Consider the following 21,292-nt stretch of genomic DNA (forward strand, 5'->3'; position numbering starts at 1 on the left):
ATTTATTTAGGTACAAAAATGTTTGCAATGCACACCTAACTTTTTTCATAATATGTGCTTCCCATGAACTTTCTGAAGATCCCTCATACATCCATGGAGAAGAGCAGCCTAGGAAACCATAACATAGAAAGCCGCTCTGTGGCTGCCTCTCTGTAGTGTTTCTTTCCCACTACTTCAGACTTGAGTATCAAGAAGTTTCTGTTACATAAGTTCATATTTATTTTTTCCTCTCAGTATTTACTGTAACAGGAAGAAGATGAACTGAGTTAAAAAGTAAAAACTGGTGGGGGAACCAAGGCAGACCCCTGACTGACTAACACGACATAGGCATCAGCACCCCCACCGGACTGAGCGGTGGGGGGACTTCCATCCCTAGGGTGATCCCTTCAGGCTCCAGATCTGTCTCTCTTGTACCGGCTGTGGCCAGAGGCCATGTGGCCCGGGATCGAGAACCCTGGCTGCCAAGAGCCAGCCCTACTCCCAACCGACTCCGAGGTGCTCTGGACCCTGGCCAAGTGGGCTTCCCTCCAAGGATCTGGCTGAATGGGCCTCCCTCCGGGGACCTGGCCGAGTGGGTCTCCCCCTGGGGACCCTGCTCAAGGGGGCCTCCCTCCAAGGATCTGGCTGAGTGGGCCTCCCCCTGGGGACCCTGGCCGAGTGGGTCTCCCCCTGGGGACCCTGGTCAAGGGGGCCTCCCCCCGGGGACCCTGGCCAAGTGGGCCTCCCTCCAAGGATCTGGCCGAGTGGGCCTCCCCCCGGGGATCCTAGTCAAGGGGGCTTCCCTCCAAGGATCTGGCTGAGTGGGCCTCCCCCTGGGAACCCTGGCTGAGTGGGCCTCCCCCTGGGGACCCTGGCCAGGTGGGCCTCCCCCTGGGGACCCTGGTCAAGGGGGCCTCCCTCCAAGGATCTGGCTGAGTGGGCCTTCCCCTGGGGACCCTGGCCTAGTGCGCCTCCCCCCAGGGACCCTGGTCAAGGGGGCCTCCCTCCGGGGACCCTGGCCGAGTAGGCCTCCCTCCAAGGATCTGGCCGAGTGGACCTCCCTCCGGGAACCCTGCCGAGTGGGCCTCCCTCTGGGGACCTGGCTGAATGGGCCTCTCTCCGGGGACCCTGGCCGAGGAGGCCTCCCCCTGGGGACCCTGGCCTAGGAGGACCCCCCCGGGGACTCTGGTCGAGGGGGCCTCCCCTCTGGTGACCCTGGCCGAGTGGGCCTCCCCTGGGTACCCTGGTCAAGGGGGCCTCCCTCCGGGGACCCTGGTCGAGTAGGCCTCCCCCCAGGGACCCTGGCCGAGTGGGCCTCCCCTCTGAGAGGCCTCTTTCCCTCACTCCCACCCCCCACCTCCTGAGAGAAGTCTTTCCAACGGTGTTTCTAGGAAACAGGCTGAGCAGGAGGATCCTGGCTCTGGGGGAAGCAGGTGCCCTTTTCCTAAATAGAGACCTGCTCTTCTCAACATCCTCATCTTCCTCTCACCTTCAGCCTCTTCCAATTCTGCTGGCAACTCATTTCTTTTTTTAATCTCTTCCAGGAAATGATCGAAACGGCCTAGATTTCAACAGGCAGGTAAGAACTTGGGCCAGAAGATGGCTATTCCGTAAATTGTGGGGGTCACGCATGCTAAGTCAGGTGTGGAGGTTACAAAGGCGATTAAGTACGGTTTGGGGGTGTTTATTCCTAGAAGCCCTAGATTTCAAGATTAGAGGCCTCTGAGTCCAGCCTCCCACCTAGCCTGCGGCCCATGTTGGGGCCTCCTCTGCAGTGTCCCCTCTCTAGAGTAGCGACAGACAAGAGGAGCTGCAAGCCAGAGGTAGACCAGAAAGCTTAGCTGTTGACAGACTAGAGCTGCCGGAGCTTAGCCTGAGTCGCCTCTTGGGTGAGTGTGTTTGTGCAGAAGAATTTACGGAGCCACAGGGCACAAGGTGTCTGGGTTTCCTCAGGGAACTCTGGCCCTAGGAGATGAAGATGGGCATGGCAACAGGGGCAGGGGGAGCTAGAGAGGAGCACAGAGCCAGGCTGCAGGGCCCGAGCTGGGGGAGTTAGGGAGGGCCTGGGCAGGGCAGGTGGTGGTGGGCTTAGACGTGCGTGTATGAAGCAAGGGCTGACGCCGCGGGAGAAGGTGCTCTCCTTGTGGTCGGAGGCTGACAGGCAGCCTGGGCTGGGCTGTGACGGCAGAGGCTGGGAGGAGGACCGAGCTGGGGAGAAGGCCCTGAGGCAGAGGGGCAAGAATGGGATGCACTCACAGGGCCTGGTTTGGGTCCTGTTTCTGCCTCTCACTGCCTATATACCCTCGGTCAAGTTCTTTAATATTTTTATCTTAAGTTTCCCAAAAATGTTCATTTATTCCATAAGTACTCTGGGGGATGGAATATTTGCACTCTATATTTCTACACTCTGCAGGTGTAGAAATGCAGAGACAATGAAGGCGTGGTCTCTGCCCTGAAGGAGGGCACAGTCTATTTTGAGGAGAGGACGGCATGTGTTGTAGAGAGAGGAGAGGGAGGAGAGGAGAAGGAAGCTCCAGTGAATAATTGTAACATGCACTCAGAAACAGGGTGGCAAGCAGAAATGCGAGGGGGGGCACTGGTGCAGAGGTTAAGTCACTTCCCTATCAGAGTGCCCAGTTTAAGTCCTGGTTCCTCCACATCCCATCCGGCTTCCTGCTGATGTGCACCCTGGGAGGCGGCAGGTGGTGGTTCAAGTCCCTGAGTCTCTGCCACTACATGGGAGACCTGGATTGAGTCCCAGGCTCCTGGATTTGACCTGACCCAGCCCTCACTGTTGTAGGCATTTGGAGAGTACACCAATAGAGGGAAGATTCTCTCTCTCCCTAATATAATATAATATAATATAATATAATATAATATAATATATGGTATGGTATGATATGATAAAACAATCAGAAATGGGACCACTTAATCCCTGTGAGGGGCCAGTGTTGTGGCGCAGCTGGTTAAGCCTCTGCCTGCGACACTGATAACCCGTTTGAGCACCAGTTCAAGTCCTGGCTGCTCTACTTCCAATCCAGCTTCTGGCTAATACTCCCAGGAAAGCAATAGAAGATGACCCAAGTACTTGGGCCCTGCCACCCATGTGGGAGACCTGGATGGAGTTCCTGGCTCCTGGCTTCAACATGGGCCAGCCCCAGCCATTGCAGCCATTTGGGGAGTGAACCAGCAAATGGAAGTTCTCTGTCTCTCTGTGTAACTCTGCCTTTCAAATAAATAAATAAGTCTCACCCCCCAAAACCTTCCTTGAAGTCCAGGGTAGGCTTCTTGGAGGCAGTGATATAAGAGTCCGGCTCTGAAGGATGAGTAGGAATTTGTCAGGTGGAGAAGCAACAGCAAGAGGGAAGGGGCTCTGGGACCTCTGGGTGGTCACTAGGGCCTTCCCCGGGGTGCTGATTCTGCGCCGCATGGAGATGAGAGTCCAGGACAAGGCTGGAGAGCACAGACGGGTTCCTCCCCTCCTTCATCTGTAGAGTGGTTTGAAGTCACCAGGACGTTTGCCACAAGGCTCCGGGTACCTGCGTCACAGGCAGGGAGGCATAGTCGTCAGTTCTAGGCAAAGCCTCTCAGGCGGGCCACTCCTGCCGCTTCGTCTACCAGGAGGGCCGGGAAGCTGGCCGACAGACTGCCTACCCTCCTTCTCCACTGGAGACCTACGACAGAGGTGGGTTTCAATCAAGGAGAAAGCTGGGCCGGCTACAAGGAAGGACTTCCAGCCCAGCAGTTGATTAAACACTGGAACAGCTCCCAGGCGAGGGCGACTGGGGAATCAGCCTCTCACTCAGGTCTTTAAACAGGAGACAGATCTTATCTCGGGCAATGTTTTGGCCAGGTTTGCTTCGAGGGCAGGAGGGTTCCAAGGACTATGGGGTGTCCTGAGAAGGCTGGGGTGAGGCCTGGGCCTGTGCTTTCTGGCCTCCCTCCCTCGAGGACTTAAGTTCTCCCAGGCCCGGAGCCCTGGGACGAGATGCATGGTGGGGAGCCCATCCCACCCCTAGCCAGGTGTGCAGCCACATGCCCCGTGTGCTGGGGACAAGGCTGGGGCAGCCCCTGTGGCCCTGATCATTTGAGCATCTTTCGGGGTGTAGTTTCCCCACCAGCCGGCTTCTGCTGGGAGGGGCCCCCCCAGCTTGTTTGCCTTGGCTGAGCCTGGTGGGAGGGGTTCCTGCCGCCCCCACTGGCGGGGTTTGGGTTTCTCCCTGGTAACAGGAGCAGACCTGACCGATCTCGCCTGTAAAGGGGAGAGGGTTTTGGAGAGAGCAGCCTGGTCACACTCGTTGACCCACTTACTCCAGAGCCCCTCTCTGCCCACAGGCACACCCGACAAGTCCATCCACATGCCCAGTACCGCCGCCAACAGGCTCATCTCTCTCCCTCTGGCGCTGTCACAGGGCCCCTGCTTGGCGGCCATGCCCTCACATTTCACCGCAAGCGAAATAAACCGGTGTTGGCCGAACCAGGCTCTGAGCAGGGTGCTTTGGGCACGTTATCTCGTTCACCTCTTGCTGCAAACAAGTGAGGTCATTCCGTGCTCTGACCCCCTAGTTCACAGGTCACGGAGGTGCCTTCCAGGCAGCCCTGCCTTTTTCAGCAAGCATTTAAGAGATTAAGTTGTTCAACATAGGTCACCCAATTGGCCAGGATCTTAACCCATGTTAAGATCTTAACTGAGCCAGGATCTGAACCCATGTCTCTGACTCCGGAGCCCGTTTTTCCCATGATTCTTTGCTGCATCCTCCTCTGTGGTCTCCCAGCTTCCCTCTCCTGGTTTATTTGAATCATTCTTGGGGAGACGCCTGGGGACCTGGACTGAGCATGACCTCAAGACCTCAAGACTTGGGAGCAAAGGGGAGGTAGAGGCAGCAGGGAGGGGATGAAAGAGCTACCTCGGAGGAGCAGCCTCTGCCCCGGACACAGGAAAGGAGCTGGCAGATGCCGGGGGCAGAGGAAGAGTCACTGCCCTTGCTGCAGCTCCTGTGGAAGACCCCAGGCCAGTTGGTGCAGCCAGGAGTTGCAGCCAGGTGCTGGGGGAGCTGCAGCCCTGCTGTTGCACGAGGCAGGAACGTTGGCACAGCCAGCATCTCCGTGCTGCGCCACGCACCTAACTCCCCGCTCCCAGGAAGGCAGCCTGAGCCTATCTGGAGTATAACGTGGGAAGGCTGAAGGACCGGGAGGCAGGGCTGCCCCTCCATCTAGGACGGACAGGACGGGGCCGAGAGGCAGCAGCGGAGGACTCAAGCCCTGGGCGCCAATGCCGTCCTTCGCCGGTGGCTGCCCTTGTCCCAGCCTCTCCCTTCTGGGCCTCCGTTTCCTCGTGAGTGAAATGAAGACGCAAGGGTGAAAAGCAGCTCCGAGGTCCCTTACCTCCGTACCCGACGGCGCCATCGTTTTTCTTACACCGAATTCTGATTGGTTCGTGGGACTCCTCTCACTTTTTCTCTTTGGGAAGCAATAAGGAAGAGAATCTCCTTATTGCTTATTATTCAGAAAGTCAGGGACAAATAAACTGCCTGGGGTCTTTGCAGCCTTTATGATCTGGTGAGAGCCAGTGAAAAGAAGCATCTGAAATCGCAGGGCAGAGACGGACGGAGCAAGGTGCTTGGATCCACGGCCATGCACTCATTCTTTGAATAGTTCTCATTCTTCAATGTGCCTTCAATGTGCCTTCCCAAGAGGCACATTGTTCATAAGCAGATAACTGGCTATACTCTGCAGTGGATTCTGTACAGATATAAGAATATTGAGCCCTATGGTACTGCGTAAAGGTGTCACAGGAGGCAGGGTGTTGGAAGTGGGTGTGGCAAGGGACCAGTAGGGCTTTGACTGGCAGAAAAGGGGCAGCAAGAATTGTCCAGGCTTAGGAGACAGTGAGTGTGGAAGGTCGCGACTTTGGGGGAACTGTGAGAGGACCGGCGTGGGGTGAGTTGGTGGAGGTTGAGGCTGGAGCCCTGGGTGGAACCAGGTTGTGACAAACTTTGAATGCCCAGCCAAGCAGTTTGGAGTTCTCTCCCACAGGCAGCTCCCAGCCTCTGTGGCTGGTTTCACTGGATGGAAGAGCACTGGGGCGGGGTAGGCGAGGCGGGCAGGGATGGTGAATGTCGCCAGAGAGGCTGCATGGAATGCTGTTGAGGCAGGCAGAAGTGGACCACACTAAGGCTGGGGATTTCAGCCAAGATGCGAGGCATGCAAACCAGACCCCGACCGCCTGGGCTTCAGTCCTGGAGTGGCTCCACCTGACTCTGAATTTGGGTAATTTCCTCCACCTCTGTGTGCCCCAACGTCCTCATCTGTGAGATGGAGGAGAATAATGGTATCTGTCTCCCAGGGCTGTTGTGTTAAATGAGAGAGCAAGAAGACCTCTTAGACAAGCATCTAGAACATACTCCCTAAATATTCTCTGTTAATACTGTGACAGTAGGCATGGGGAGACCCCATCTTGAAAGACATTTATAGGCCGGCGCCGTGGCTTAACAGGCTAATCCTCCGCCTTGTGGCGCCAGCACACCAGGTTCTAGTCCTGGTTGGGGCGCCGGATTCTACCCCGGTTGCCCCTCTTCCAGGCCAGCTCTCTGCTATGGCCCGGGAAGGCAGTGGAGGATGGCCCAAGTCCTTGGGCCTTGCACCCGCATGGGAGACCAGGAGAAGCACCTGGCTCCTGGCTTCGGATCAGCGCGATGCGCCGGCCACAGCAGCCATTGGAGGGTGAACCAGCGGCAAAAAGGAAGACCTTTCTCTCTGTCTCTCTCTCTCACTGTTCACTCTGCCTGTTAAAAAAAAAAAAAAGAAAAGAAAAAGAAAGACATTTATGAGAAGAGATCAGGAGGATTTGGGGAGCAGGTTGGACAGCAAAAGAGGGAGATGAGGCAAATGTGAGTTTGGGGTTTCTGACTTGGGATGCTGAGCTCTGGTGAGACCACGCCCAGAGATGAAGAGGACCAAAGGTGGAGCAAATGTGTCCAGGTGCTGGGGCGAGGAGGAGGGGTAGGTAATGAGCCACAGGTGCCCAGTGCATGGTGAGAAACCTGGGTCTGGAGCCCAGGAGATGGCTCAGGACTTACCGTGCACATCGAGTAGTCACTGTTGAGTCCTGGTTGATGAAGTGACCGGGGAGGGAGAGGTCACCAAGGGTGGGTTGCAGAGTGGGAAAGGAGACTGGATGAGAAGGAGCGCGTCAGGACAGGGAAGGGGTAAGGGCCTGTAGATGAAGCCAAGAAAGGCCAGAGAGAGGGACGGGAGGAGACCATGCCCACAGTGCAGAGCTGCTTGCCCAGGTTGGGAAACCAGCCACTTTAGAGCACACTGACGTACGGTGGAGTCTGGAGCCTCAAAGTGGGCTGGTGGTGAAGACACCTGTTCTCACCTTGGGGCGCCTGGGTTCGAGTCCCGGCTCTGCCCCTGACCCAGCTTCCTGCTCATGCGGACCTTGGGAGGCAGCCGTGCTGGCTCCAGTATCTGGGTCCCTGCCACTCACACAGCTGACCTGGCCTGAGTTCCCAGCATCAGCCTAGCCTGGCTGCCACCATCGCGGGCATTTTGGAAGTGAGCCAGCACGTGGGAGCTCTCTTTCTCTAAAATAATAGGTAAGAGTGGGCTAGTGGGATGGGCAGCAGGCACCCAGTGACGACCTGACTGTAGGGCGTCCGACGTGCCCCAGGGAGACTGAGAGCCCCCTTGGCACAAGAACTGGGGGTCTGAGAACTAAGGACAGCAAGACACCCTCATTCCTCTAGGATGCCTTCTGCTGCAGGATCCGGCCTCCGGACCTGTGCTTCTGGGTGGAGGCAGGATTTTGGGGGTGGAGACAAAAGAGCGTGAAGACCCAGCCAGCCACACTCAGCTCAACCCTAAGCAGTGCACTTGGGTTTTAAGGCGTCGTGAAACTCCACTTCTGCGAGGCACCAAAGCAATTGAAAAGTAGACAGAGGGGCCTGAGAGACAGAGCTTTGCTGGAGTGGTTTGAATGCATGGCCGCACTGGCTTTCCAAGACCTCCCTGCAGAACTAAACACACCTGAGGCTGGTGTGTGGCACAGTGGGTTAAGCCACTCACTGCTCGTGACACTGGCGTCCCATATCAAGTGCCAGGTCTGATCCCAGCTGCCTATCCAGCTTCTTGCTATGTGAGACCCAGTTGGAGTTCTGGGCTTCCAGCTTTGGCCTGGCCCAGCCCTGGCTGTTGTGGGCATTGGGGAATGAATCAGTAGGTGGAAGATCTCTCTCTCTCTCTCTCTCTCTCTGCATATATATATATATATATATATATATTCCCCTGTAGCTCTACCTTTTAAGTAAATAAGTAAACAACTCTTTTAAAACATTAAAAAAAAAAAAAAACACACATCCTCTAGGCGCAGGTAGAACAGGCAGAGAGCAGATTGAAAAATACCCTCCTAGCTGACAGGCAGATTTGAAAACAGGGAGGGCCTAGGAGGGGCCAAGTCACACACACCCCCCTTCCTTCTAAACTTAATGTTCTCAGCCTTGCCAACCCACTGTGCATGTAACAAAGAGATCTAAATTGAAATTTCTAGAAAATATAAATAAAAACCAGGATTATGTCCTAATTTCAATAAAAAGATGAAAGCAAGATTAGGTGTTTGGCCTGGTGGCTGAGACACCCACGTCCCACATCAGAGTACCTGAGTTCAATTCCGAGCTCTGGCTCCTGACTCCAGCTTCCTGTGAGGCAGTGGTGATGGCTCAAGTAACTGGGCTCCTGCCACCCCTGTGGGAGATCTGGGTTGAGCTCCTGGCTCCCAGCTTTGGCCTCGGCTCAGTCCTGGCCACTGTGTGCATTTGGGGAGTGAACCAGGGAGCGAGAACTCTTTCTTTCTCTGCCTCTCAAATTAATAAATTATAAGAAGAAAAAAGAAGGGAGAAAGCAATGCATATTTCACAAGTAAACCCTTGGACACACTCCCCCAGCAGGTTGCATGAGATAGGAGGAGGCGTGGGCCTCTGAATGGGGCAGACACAGATGTAGTCTGGAGTTGGTGTGCTTCATTGGCAGTTAAGCTGTGATTTTCCAAACCCTCAATGACACTTGGTAAAGCTCAAAACAAAAGAAAACATAAGATTTCATCCATCAACACAGAAAGTAGCATCCCTGGGAAATGCAGATGTTAAGAGTATGCGTGAAAAATAGAAGTGGGTCCAAGGCTGAAATGATAATGGGCTGGCTATTTACCAGTACAAATGTCCAGTAGGAGCCGGCGCCGTGGCTCACTAGGCTAATCCTCCGCCGTGCGGCGCCGGCACACCGGGTTCTAGTCCTGGTCGGGGCACCGGATTCTATCCCAGTTGCCCCTCTTCCAGGCCAGCTCTCTGCTGTGGCCAGGGAGTGCAGTGGAGGATGGCCCAAGTCCTTGGGCCCTGCACCCCATGGGAGACCAGGATAAGCATCTGGCTCCTGCCATCAGATCAGCACGGTGCGCCGGCTGCAGCGCGCCTACCGCGGCGGCCATTGGAGGGTGAACCAACGGCAAAAGGAAGACCTTTCTCTCTGTCTCTCTCTCACTGTCCACTCTGCCTGTCAAAAATTTAAAAACAAAAAAATGTCCAGTAGGGCATTTGATAGTTGTACCAACTTGTGCAGGTTTGGTGGGGTCTGCCACAGTGCTGGATGCTGAGAATCCCTGCTCCCCTGCCCCAGTAAATGCACACCAAGCCTCCTTAGTACCCCACCGGGGTAGCTGTCCCCCCTGCTGGGAAGAGCTGACCTCACCCGGCTAAAGAGATAAGGTGCTTCTCCTGCCAGGAGGCGGAGCTGGCCGTGGCTGGCTGCCCACCTTCCCCGTGGAGCACCCCACTCCCCAGCATTGGCTAAAGCACCCCAGAAATAACGCACACGGCCTGTGCCCTCAGAGAACTTGCTCACTACCCAGTGAGGAAGATGGGTCTGAGAAGTTCCAGTGCCAGCTGGGCCGGCAGAGTGGCGGGCAGGTGTGCGGCAGGAGATAATTGACAAGAGCAAGCGACTCCTTTCTCTCAGGCGACTTCCCCATTAGAGTCAAGGGAAAGACTAATAACAGAAATTGTTGAACTCTGTGTACCAGGCACTTAGTGCAAAGTGTTTCGTTTATTTTTTATAAAGAAGGCTTCAATGTTTTTGTTTAGTTATTTTCATTTTATTTGAAAGGTGTAGAGAGAGAGAAACAGATCTTCCATGCTCTGGATCACTCTCCAAATGCCCTCGACAGCTGGAGCTGGGCCAGCCTGAAGCCAGGAGTCTGAAGCTCAATCTGAGACTCCCATGCAGGTGGCAGGGACCCAAGCACCTGAGCCACCAGCTGGTGCCATTCAGAGTGAGCATTCGGAGGAAGCTGGACTGGGCCGCAGAGCCCAGCCTTGAACTCAGGCCCTCCAGAAAAGGACATGGGCATCTCAAGCCACATCGTAACTGCTGCGCCAAACTCCCGCCCTGTGCGAAGTACTTTACATACGCTCTTTCTTTTATTAAAAATGATTTATTTATTAAGGCTGATGTTGTAATGCAGTGGGTTCAATTGCTGCCCATCTGGGCACCTGTTTGAGTCCTGGCTACTTCCTTTCCTACCCAGTTCCCTGCTAATGTGCCTGGGAAAGCAGCAGAAAAAGATTTATTTATTAATTTGAAATGGGGAGGGGGCTTTCATCAGCTGTTCCACTCCCCAAATGGCCTCAATAGCTGGGGTTGGGCCAAGCCAAAGCCAGGAGCCTGGACCTCCACACAGTTCTCCCTCATGGGTGACAGTGACTCACCCGTCAAGTGCTTGGAACCATCCTCCACTGTTTTCCCAGGCACATTAGCAGGGAACTGGATAGGAAGTGGAGCAGCTGGGACCTGAACGGGTGCTCATGGGATGCAGTGTCGCAGGCAGCAGCTTAACCTACTGTGCCACAACACTGGCCCCTATATTCATTATTTCCTTGTACACTTATTGAAACTCTTAGAAGCAATTGGCATCATCCCCATTCCATAGACAAGGAAACTGAGGCTGGGGGCAGGGGTTGAGGAACTCTCCCACAATCACACTGTACGTGGAGAACTCTGGACTTGAAGCCAGCCTGCCAGCGTCAAGACCCCGTGGTCCCCCTCCCCACTGCCCCGCACTCTGGACTTGAAGCCAGCCTGCCAGCCTCGGGACCCCATAGTCCCCCTCCCCACTGCCCTGCACTCTGGACTTGAAGCCAGCCTGCCAGCCTCTGGACCCCATGGTCCCCCTCCCTACTGCTCTGCATGTGTGGGCAGGAGGCGTGTGAGATACAGGCTAAGCCAGATTGCCTGTACTTGTCAACTGCCCTGTGCCTGGGATGCCTTATCCGAAGATGGAGACAGTAGCAGGGTGTACTCCTGGGCAGGTGGTAAGAAGTGGTAGAGTGAAGTCTCTAAAGTGCTTCGAGTAGTCGCTGGATACAGCGATGACCCATAGACATCAGCTCCTGTGACTTTCCGACGAACGGTAACCTGTCATCTTCTCTTCCTGTCCCCTCCCTCCGTGGCCACTTAGCTGGGTTTGCTCCTGGTTAGGTGGGCTACGGATGCTATTGGAAAGACCACTGCTTTCTGGGATCCTTATTTCCCCACCTAAGCCCCACCCAGCTTCCCCAAAGCAATAGGGAAGCAATGATAATGATACTGACTTGGAGAGGTGGGAACTGGTCCTCCTTGGGCAGCCGAGCTTGGCACTTTGGCCTGAGGCTCGGGTGTCAGCCCTTCTCTGTCTGTAGCCTGGGCAACAGCCTCAATGCTGGATGGACCAAGCCTTGAGGAGGGGCAGGACGGAGAATAGCAGGAGGAATAGAGCAGCTGTCTGGGTTCTCTGGAGGCCTGGCCCTCGTACCTGCTGGTTGACTAGATGGCCCCCAGACACCTGCACCCCTGCAGCCCTGGGGGGGGGGCCTGCCTGGCTCAGTCTCCAGCACTGTCCGAAGCCCATGGCTGCAGTCTAGAACATTCTTCTCAGTCCTGGAGTGGGATGGAGAGCAGTGAGGATGAAGGAGAGAGGAGAAAGTAACCAGGGCCCCTCCTGCGGGAAGTGTGTTCTCCTGGCGGATTTCATTGAGCTGTCTTTGGCCAGTGCTGACTCTGGTGAGCCTAAAAGCAGGACCAGCCTTCCCCTTCTCCTGCGGGAGTCTCTTTGGAACAGAGACCTTGACAGGGAAGAGCTGGATTTGGTCCCAAATAAGAACAGGAAATGGCTTTACCGGCGATGGAGCCTTTGAGCTGAACACTTGATAAGCAGCATCTCAGTGAGTCCCCACAGCACCCAGGGCAGATTTTATAATTCCCATTTTACAGATGAGGAAGTGGAGGCAAGGGGAGATGAGATGATGTGCGTAGAGCCTGGATTCTAGCCACGGTTGAAGTGATGTGCCAGGCCGTTGACATGGGCTTTATCTTATTTGAGATTGCTTAATCCTTACAACAGCCCAGTGAGGTAAGCATTATTATTCCCATTATACAGCTGGGGAAACTGGGGCCCAGAGAGGTTGAGTAATTGCTGAAGGCGGAGCTCAGATTCAGACAAGGCCTGTCTGACTCTCCGCCACACCAGGCTGCTTTGGAGACAGGACAAAGAGAGAAAAGAGGGGCAAGGAGCTCCCACAGTGAGACGTGCCCTCGAGGTGTCCCGAGCCCCTCGTGTGACTGTGTCCAGTATTTTTCCACGTTTCCAGAGTCGTCTTACTCATCCCAGCTCCTGCAGCCCTCTCCTGGCTGGGGCTTGCCAGCCGGGAAGGCAGAGATAGGATCTGCAGGCTCGGGGAGGTTGCCAGGTGAAGGGTGGGGTGCAGAAGGGTTCCCACCCAAAGAGGGTTTCCCTGGCCCTGCGCGCTGCCGCCTCCCTGGGCCTGTGCGTGAGAAGAGCGCAGGGCAGAGAGCGGCGTGCGCCTGTGTGTGTGTGTGCCTGCAGGCCAGGGGCGACGCCCCGCTTTCTCTCTACCCCCGAGTCAGCCAGGGCTGGCAAGGCAGCTCCAGTACCTGGGAGACTGCTTCTCCAAGAATCCCAGCTTCAGCGGAACATCAACCTTTTCCACCTCCAACTGCCTTCCCCAGCGCTGCTGCGGGTGAGTGGCCTTGGAGGCTGCCCCGGGGCTCGGCTGCGGCGTCTGGGTCCTTATTCAGCTCCCTGCCTGATGCCAGTCGCTTCACATCTCACTTCCTGTCCCCCTCCGCTGGACAGCTTGCCAAGGGTTTCTCTAAGCCCTGAGTTTTCCCATGACCAAGGGAAGCGAGTATTACCATTGTCATCCGGTAAGCAAGGGAACTGGGGCTCAGAGTAGGAAAGGGCCTTGCAAGTGGCAGAGGAGAGACTTGGTTCACCTTGACCCCGTGCCTACTTGACCACAGCACTGTGCACGGGTCCGGTCTGTTGTCTGCGATTCCAGCTAGTTCCACTGACCACCAGAACACTGCTACTGTGAAGATCAAGTCCAGACTTCCTTCTTCTCCCGAGAGGGGCCACCAAGCCCTCCTGCCCGCCACGCTGTGAGGATCCTGAGTTCCCAGCCGTTTTTGCTTTTCTTTCTTCTGGCCTTTCCTGCCGCAGCCGTGGTTAGCACAGATGCCACAGGGTGTCCCTGGTTCCAGCCCTGCGGAGGACAGCGTGGTGTTGGAGGTCTGGCTCTGGCAGCATACACACCTGGAATCAAACCCCGGCTCTACCAACAGGAGCTACGAAACCCAGCCACGCACACTCTCCACGCCTCACTTCCCCCTCTGTTAAATGCTGGAAACGATGGCATCAACATGACAATGCTGTTAGGAGGATTAAATGAGATCTCTAGTAAGATGTACAGGAGCTGCAAGCATTTGGCCTAGTGGTTAAGACCCCTGCATCCTATATCTCAATGCCTGGGTTTGAATCCCAGCTCCACTCCCAACTCCAGCTCCTTGCCAGTGCACCCCAGGAGGCAGGAGATAATGGCTCAAGTACTGGGGTCCCTGCACCCACACAAGAGGGTGAGCTCCTAGCTCCTGGCTTCGGCCTGTCAGCCATTTGGGGAGTGAACCAGCAGGTAGGAGATATTTGTCTCTCTCAAATAAATAAATAAAAATTTTTAAAATAAATTTTAAAATCTTCCTGGCTGGCACGCGGTGAACACAGTGGGTTGTGGTTACTCTTGCAACCTTGAGCAGCAACATTGGCTCCCTTTGTCCCATTTCACGTCAGCCTGGTTCAGTTTTTGCTTCTTCCTGGTCCTGTGCTGGGGAGGCTTTGGACACCGGGTGGGCAATCTGCTCAGATTCTCCCAGCTGCTGGCTTTCCTCGGAGTGCTCCTAGCTGCACCCTTGTGCCCAACCCAGCCCACTGCTAGAGCAATCATAAGAAAGGCGTGCCAGGCGTGGTCTGTGCCAGCCCGTCTCACTCACACCGCACTGCGCCTACGCAAGGAGCTAGAAATGCTGTGTGTAAATCAAGGTGTTGTAAAGGAAGCCTTTCTCCTCCAAGAGAGCCTGCATTTAAAGAAAGATTACATAGAAGCTTATCTTTTTAAATTTATTGTTATTTATTTGAAAGGCAGAGAGACAGAGAGAGGGGAGAACAGAGAGAGAGCTTCCATCTTCTGGTTCACTCCCCAAATGGCTGCAATGGCCAAGGCTGGGCCAGGTCAAAGCCAGGAGCCTGGAACTCCATCTAGGTCTCCCACATGGGTGCAGGGGCCCAAGGACTTGAACTATCATTCATGGCTTTCCAAGGTGCATTAGCTGGATCAGAAGTGGAGCAACCAAGGATTGGTGCTGTGGCATAGTGGGTAAAGCTGCCGTCTTCAGTACCAACATCCCATAGGGGCACCAGTTTGAGTCCTGGCTGCTCTACTTCCAATCCAGCTCTCTTCTGTGGCCTGGGAAAGCAGTGGAGGATGGCCCAAGTCCTTGGGCCCTGGTACCCTATGGGAGACCCGGAGGAAGCTCCTGGCTTCTGGCTTCGGATTGGCCCAGCTCTGGCTGTTGTGGCCATTTGGGGAGTGGACCAGCAGATGGAGGACCTCTGTCTCTCTGTCTCTGCCTCTCTGTAACTCTGCCTTTCAGATAAATAAAAATAAATAATTAAAAAAAAGAAGCAGCAGAGCAGCCGGGACTCGACCTGGCACTCTGATACGGGATGCCAGTGTCATAGGCAGCAGCTTAAACCCACTACCCACATACTGACCCCAGGCTCTTTTAACAGGACAAAGAATCCCTTTATAGTCAATCAGAGCTATGCATCACCTATGGCTTTTTTGTTCTTGTTGACATCTCAAAGATGACCTTGTGGTCTTAAGGAATTTTTTAACTTCACCCAGGCCATTGCTGTGGATAGGCTCATTTGAGGGTTTAGAAGTAGGTTTTTGCAGGCCAATTATGCAGCTGGTAAACTGAGGCCTAGAAAGATCTGGATACCCAACTCCTGGGGGTAAACACTGACTCCCACAGAAGCCAGCAGTGGAAGCTGCTTCTCTGTCCCCAGCTCCAGGCCAGGACCATCACAGGGCGGGTGGAGAGACATGATGAGGCTGAACTTGGTCTCTAGGGCAACAGCTTCTAGGCTAGAAAGGGCTAGTGCCACTCTGTCTGGGAGGGGGAGGCCGCCAGGCTGCCTGGGGGTGAGGGGTCCCCTCCTGGGTCTCCACCGGCAGCCACAGCCAACTTCTGGGGCTGCCCCCAAGCCTGGCTGCAGGGGCTCAGGGCAACTTCCTTGCTAGCAGGGCACTCCCCAGCGCCTGGCCTTGCCCACATGGCCTGGGAAGGACCAGCACGTTTCTGCCATGAGGTGAGGTGGGAAGCAGCAGGACCCAGGGTCGGTGACTGTGCCCCGGGTGTGACAACTCACCCAGGGCCCGGTGCTCTGGAGAGCACCCATCCTGCACAGGCCCTCTAGGGCATGGGGTCCAGGGAGTCCAGCTTCACACAGGCCTCCCGGCCTCCTCTTCCCTCAGGGCTTCCGAGTACTGCCCCCAGTTCTTGTAAGAAGCAGGGAGAATCTTCTGTGGACGATGGACCGCCCAAGGGCGGAGAGCAACAGAGTGGTCGGCTCTGTTGTGCACGAGCCTTGGCCGCCGCCTCCACCTTATCCCTCACTCCCCATCTCCTTGTCAGGCTCCTGTTCCCAAACCCAGCTCACATAGCTCACTCTCCCGTGGCCTCTAGCCCACCCTCTGTCTTCTGGAACTTGCTGGGTTTTTGCTATGTGTGTGTGTTTCTGCACGTCCACGCACGCTCCGCCCTCACCAGGCAGTGGGGTTTTTAAAGAAGGGGCTTTTGTGTTATTTGTTACATAACAGTAACCAGCACACAGTCGATTCTGATCAGTGTTGCCTAATAAATGCACAGGTGATCAGCATTGCCTAATAAATGCATGAATGGGAGGTTGAAATGAACCTGTACACTTTCTCACTCACCATTCATCCTAGGGGACCTGACTCCCCACTCCTCTTTCTCCCAGGAAGGAGCACCGCCCCAGATGCTCAGCCCTGGCCCCAGGCAGGTGAGCCTGGTTTTCGCATGCAGAATGTGCAGGGGGCTGCAGGCTGCCGGCTTTGGGAGCTCCCAAGCTGCTGCAGCTGCTACCAGAAACCATCTGTTGGGCATCTTAGGTGCTGGCTTAGCGCTTGCGGGGTGCTAGGTTCAGCCTCTAGAAACCCATCTGTGTGCAGGGTTTGGTTCACCTAAGTCTTCCAAGTCAGAACGGCCCTTTACGAACGCCCTGTAGGAGGAAGCGTGGCTTGCTGGGAGTGGCCCTCTCCTGGCCTTTTGAATGGGAACCTGATAACACCAGGACTTTATTTTTCACAAACCAAGAGGACAACTTTAGGTTGAGTGGGGCTCACACAGACGCTTAGGGCCAGCAGGTGAGGCCGTCTTTGCTGTTCTCGCAGAGCGCCCGTTCAACACCGCGGCTTCCTCTTCCGCCCTTCACCTTGTGTGATCCCCGCATTGACTCATTCATAATGCAGTATCTCCATAGTCTGCTTTCACTGTCTGCAGTGAGCTTTTTTTTAAAAAAAATTTATATATTTATTTATTTGAGAAAGAGAGGGCTCTCATCCACTGGTTCACTCCCTGAGTGCCCAGCACAGCCAGGGCTAGGCTTGGCCAAAGCCAGGAGCCAGGAACTCAATCCAGGTTTCACAGTGGGTGGCAGGGATCCAACTACTTGAGCCATCAACACTGGCTCCGCAGGGTCTGCACTGGCAGGAAGCTGGAGTCGAGAGGGAGCAGAGCTAGGAAGCGAACTCAGGCGCTCTGACGTAGAATGCAAGGGTTTCAGCTCGTGTCTGAATCGGTAGGCCAAATGCCCACTCCAGTTTTTATATATATATATATGAAAGATTTTATTTATTTATTTGAGAGGTAGAGTTACAGAGAGAGGGAGAGACAGAGAGAGGTCTTCCATCCACTGAGTCACTCCCAAAATGGCCACAATGGCCAAAGCTGGGCTGATCCAAAGTGAGGAGCCAGGAGCTTCTTCTGGGTCTCGCATGTGGGTGCAGGGGCCCAAGTGCTTGGTCCGTCTTCTGCTTTTCAACTGCTTTCCCAGATCCTAACAGAGAGCTGGATCGTAAGAGGAGAAGCCGGGACTAGAACCAGTGTTGCTGGCGGAGGATTAACCTACTGTGCCACAGAGCTAGCCCCTATATATATATATATATATTTAAGAAAAAAATCAGTATTTGCTTTTTTTTACAAGCATAAACTTTCCTTTTTATTTCCCTCTTTTCTACCAAAAGGGTTTAATGCAAAATACAGGATATAGCAAACAATGAAATAAAGCTGTAGATGTTTACCATGCAATAAAGGGGAAATCCACTGTGCCTGGAGCCTTTAGACTGTTCTCTACATGTGCTATGAAAAATCTGCTCAGCCTGTGTTGCTCAAACTTATTTAATGCACATACAATCTATCATTTCCCACATGTTCCCCTGACCCTGCCAAGTGGGAGCCTGCCGGCTTCCTGGACTTCAGACACCACACAGCTGAGCGCTACCCCAACTGGCAGCTGGAGCGGCCCCAGCTTTCCTTATGTCTGCATATGCATACGCTGTAAGCGAGTGTCACGCGGACCTTGAGTAGGAGATGCTGTGTTGACCTTCAACAGGCTCAGTGTCAAGTGCACGGCCATGGATTCCCTCCACATCTCTGTCTTTAACTCCCAAAACCCTCCATGTAGACTCTGCTCGCCAGAGACAAAGAGGTCGTCCCGACCCACCAGTCGCGTGGAAGAACCCACATCCACTCCCTCAGAGGCACTGGAGCTCTGGGCAGACGTCTACCCTGAACCTTAAGAAGGAGATAACAGTGAATTTTTATAAAATGAAACAGATTATATTTTCAGCATTTGAGAGTTTGCACTTTTTGGTATTCAAATATTTATTGTATGTAATGAATGATAGAGTAGATATTATCCATTACTGTAATATATTTTTAAAGATTTATTTATTTATTTGAAAGGTAGAGTTACAGAGAGAGAGAGGGAAACAGAGAGGGAGAGAGAGAGATCTTCCATCTTCTGGTTCACTCCCCACATGGCCACAACAGCCAGGGCTGGGCCAGGCTGAAGCCAGGAGCCAGGAGCTTCTTCCAGGTCTCCTACATGGGTGACAGGGCCCAAGCACTTGGGCCTTCTTCTGCTTTTCCCAGGTGCATTAGTAGGGAGCTGGATTGGAAGTGGAGCAGCTAGAACACGAACCAGCACCCCTATGGGATGCTGGCACTGCAGGCGGCTGCTTAACCTGCCATACCACAGTGTTGGCCCCATTGTAATATTCTTGTTTGGTCCTATCTGAGCACTCAGTAAAAGGAAGGAGAAGGGCTTATACTAGTCGTGAACCCCAAAAGCCTGGTAAGCAATCATTCTAGCCCAATCCATCCCTGGTGCACAAGATCTAACTACACACCTCCACAGGGGTCACATGTCAGCCAAAGCCTCCCTACCTCGACAGTAGCCTGGAAGTGCCAGGCGTTCCTGCTGCCGTGAGGTCCCACCACTTCCCCGAGCCCATCGCTCTGCCGGGCCAGCTGCAGACCCGAGTCTGCCCCTTCCCGTGGCAGCCCTTCCATGTTTGGGAAGAGCCATCCTCCCCTTCCAGGGACACATCCCAGATCCCACACTGATTCCATGTCAGGCTCTGACTGTCTCCCTGAAGCAATGCTACTACACATAATACATGAGTGTTTGCTTGTTGTAAAATATTTAATAAATGGATAGGGGCGCTTTTCATCTCTGTTCAGTCTCACGCCTCTTCCCAGAGGTAGCTCCTGTTTCAACATAGTGCAAGAGTTTTCTCTGGATACGGTACAAATGGGACTGTATAGGTTTTGGTGCAGCTTTAAAAATGCATACACACATATGTGTATAAATCATACGGCATGTATTCTTTTGCAACATTTCTTTTAAATTGGAAAATAAGATTTAGAGATTGTTTTGTGATTGTATATGTAGAGTTATGATTCTTTTTGTTAGAGACCACATAATATTCTATTGTTTAATATAATTTTTAAATGATTTATTTTATTGGGGTCGGCACTATGACGGAGCTGGTTAAACCACTGCTTGCAGTGCTAAGTTCCCATATGGGCACTGGTTCAGGTCCCAGCTACTCCACTTCCTATCTAGCTCCCTATTAATGAGCCTGAGAAAGCTGTAGAAGATGGCCCAAGTGCTTGGGCCCCTACACCCATGTGGGAGACCTGGAAGACGCTCCTGGCTCCTGGCTTCCATCTGGGTCAGCCCTGGCCACTGCGGCCATTTGGGGAGTGAAGCAGCAGATGGAAGACCTCTCTCCCTCTCTCTGCCTCTCCTTCTGCCTCTCTGTAACGCTGCCTTTCAAATAAATAAATAAATACATAAATCTTTTTTTAAAAGATTGATTTTATTTGTTTCAAAGGCAGAGTTATGAAGAGAAGTGGGGAGAGAGATCTTCCATCCCCTGGTTTCACTCCCCAAATGGCCACAATAGCCAGGGCTGGTCCAGGCCAAAGCCAGTAGCCTAGAGCTCCATCTGGGTCTCCCACATGAATGACAGGGGCCCAAGCACCACTTGGGTGATCTCATGCTTTCTCAGGCGCATTAGCTGGGGGCTAGATAGGAAGTGGAGCAGCTGGGGCTTGAACCAGCACTCATATAGGATGTTGGTGGTGCAGGAGGTGTTTTACCCCTCTGCATCACAATGCCCCTGTTTTAACATAATTTTACTTTTTCATTCCCTTATTGGTGGATATTGGGCTGCTCCACATTGTTTTTTCAATTTTATGTATTTATTTGAGGGACATAGGAACAGAGACAGAGACAGCTCCCATTAGCTTGCCCACTCCCAAGTTGCCTGCACAGCCAGGAGCCCAGAACTTACTTAATCCAGGTTTCCCAGATGGGAGGCAGGAACCCGATGGTCCGAATCACCACTACCGCCTCCCAGGGTCTGCAGTTTGAGGGAGCTAGAGTCAGGAGCTGGAGGCAGACTTTGAACCCAGCCATGCTGATGTGGGATGTGAGCATAAACCATTCAGGGTAAATGCCTGCCTACAAATATTTGTTGTTACAAGGCTCTGATGAATTCCTGGAACTCGTTTGTACCTTATTGTCTGTGTATGCACTGGTTTTGGTCTGCCAATCACCCTCTTTTATTAAAAAAAATTATTTATATGAAAGGCAGAGGCAGAGAGAGAGAGAGAGAGAGAGAGAGAGAGAGAGAGAGAGATCTTCCTTCTGCTGGTTCACTCCCCAAATGGCTGCAATGACCAAAGCTAGGCTGATCTGAAGCCAGGAGCTTCTTCCGGGTCTCCCACACAGGTGCAGGGGCCCAAGCACCTGGGCCAACTTCTGCTGCTTTCCCAGGCCATAGCAGAGAGCTGGATCAGAAGTGGACATGAACTGGCGTCCATATGGGATGCCAGCACTGCAAGCGGCAGCTTTACCCATTATGCCACAGCACCAGCCCCACTCATCACCCTCTTTAAGTATGATATCTGCAAGTGTCTAACATCCAACATGCAGATAAGATGCTGTGAGGCCAGAGCTGTGAGACCATTGGTTCACCCAGTATCCATTTACCATTTCAACACATTTTTTTGAGCAGGCACTGTTTCTTTTCTGTTCCCTGATTTCCTGTCATGGCGGCCACCAGGAAGGCGTCAATGGGGCCTGCGTCAGCAGGGCAACCTCCCCTGACTTGGATACTCACTTTAGTGAGTGCAGACTGTCCTACAGATATTTTTAAAGAGAATTATGTCACAATGTCGACTTTCTTTCAGTCACTTAATGCCTTGCAAGTCTTTTTAAATAGAAGCTATTGTCTCAACTCGTGCAATTTTCATATTCAAGGCAAAGAGTGTT

General features: G+C 53.6%; 1 protein-coding gene across 2 annotated transcripts in view; it reads left to right on the forward strand.

The window, feature by feature from the left end:
- POU2F3 (POU class 2 homeobox 3) overlaps positions 1–21,292 on the forward strand; it is a 91,445-nt gene that overhangs the window by 32,414 nt on the left and 37,739 nt on the right. For both annotated transcript variants that reach the window (XM_062198400.1, XM_062198398.1), the window contains exon 3: positions 1,524–1,558. In XM_062198400.1, coding sequence (XP_062054384.1) covers positions 1,524–1,558 — 35 coding nt within the window. The remainder of the gene's footprint in view (positions 1–1,523; positions 1,559–21,292) is intronic.

The sequence above is a fragment of the Lepus europaeus genome, chromosome 7 (genome assembly GCF_033115175.1).
Source record: "Lepus europaeus isolate LE1 chromosome 7, mLepTim1.pri, whole genome shotgun sequence".
Classification (NCBI taxonomy): domain Eukaryota; kingdom Metazoa; phylum Chordata; class Mammalia; order Lagomorpha; family Leporidae; genus Lepus; species Lepus europaeus.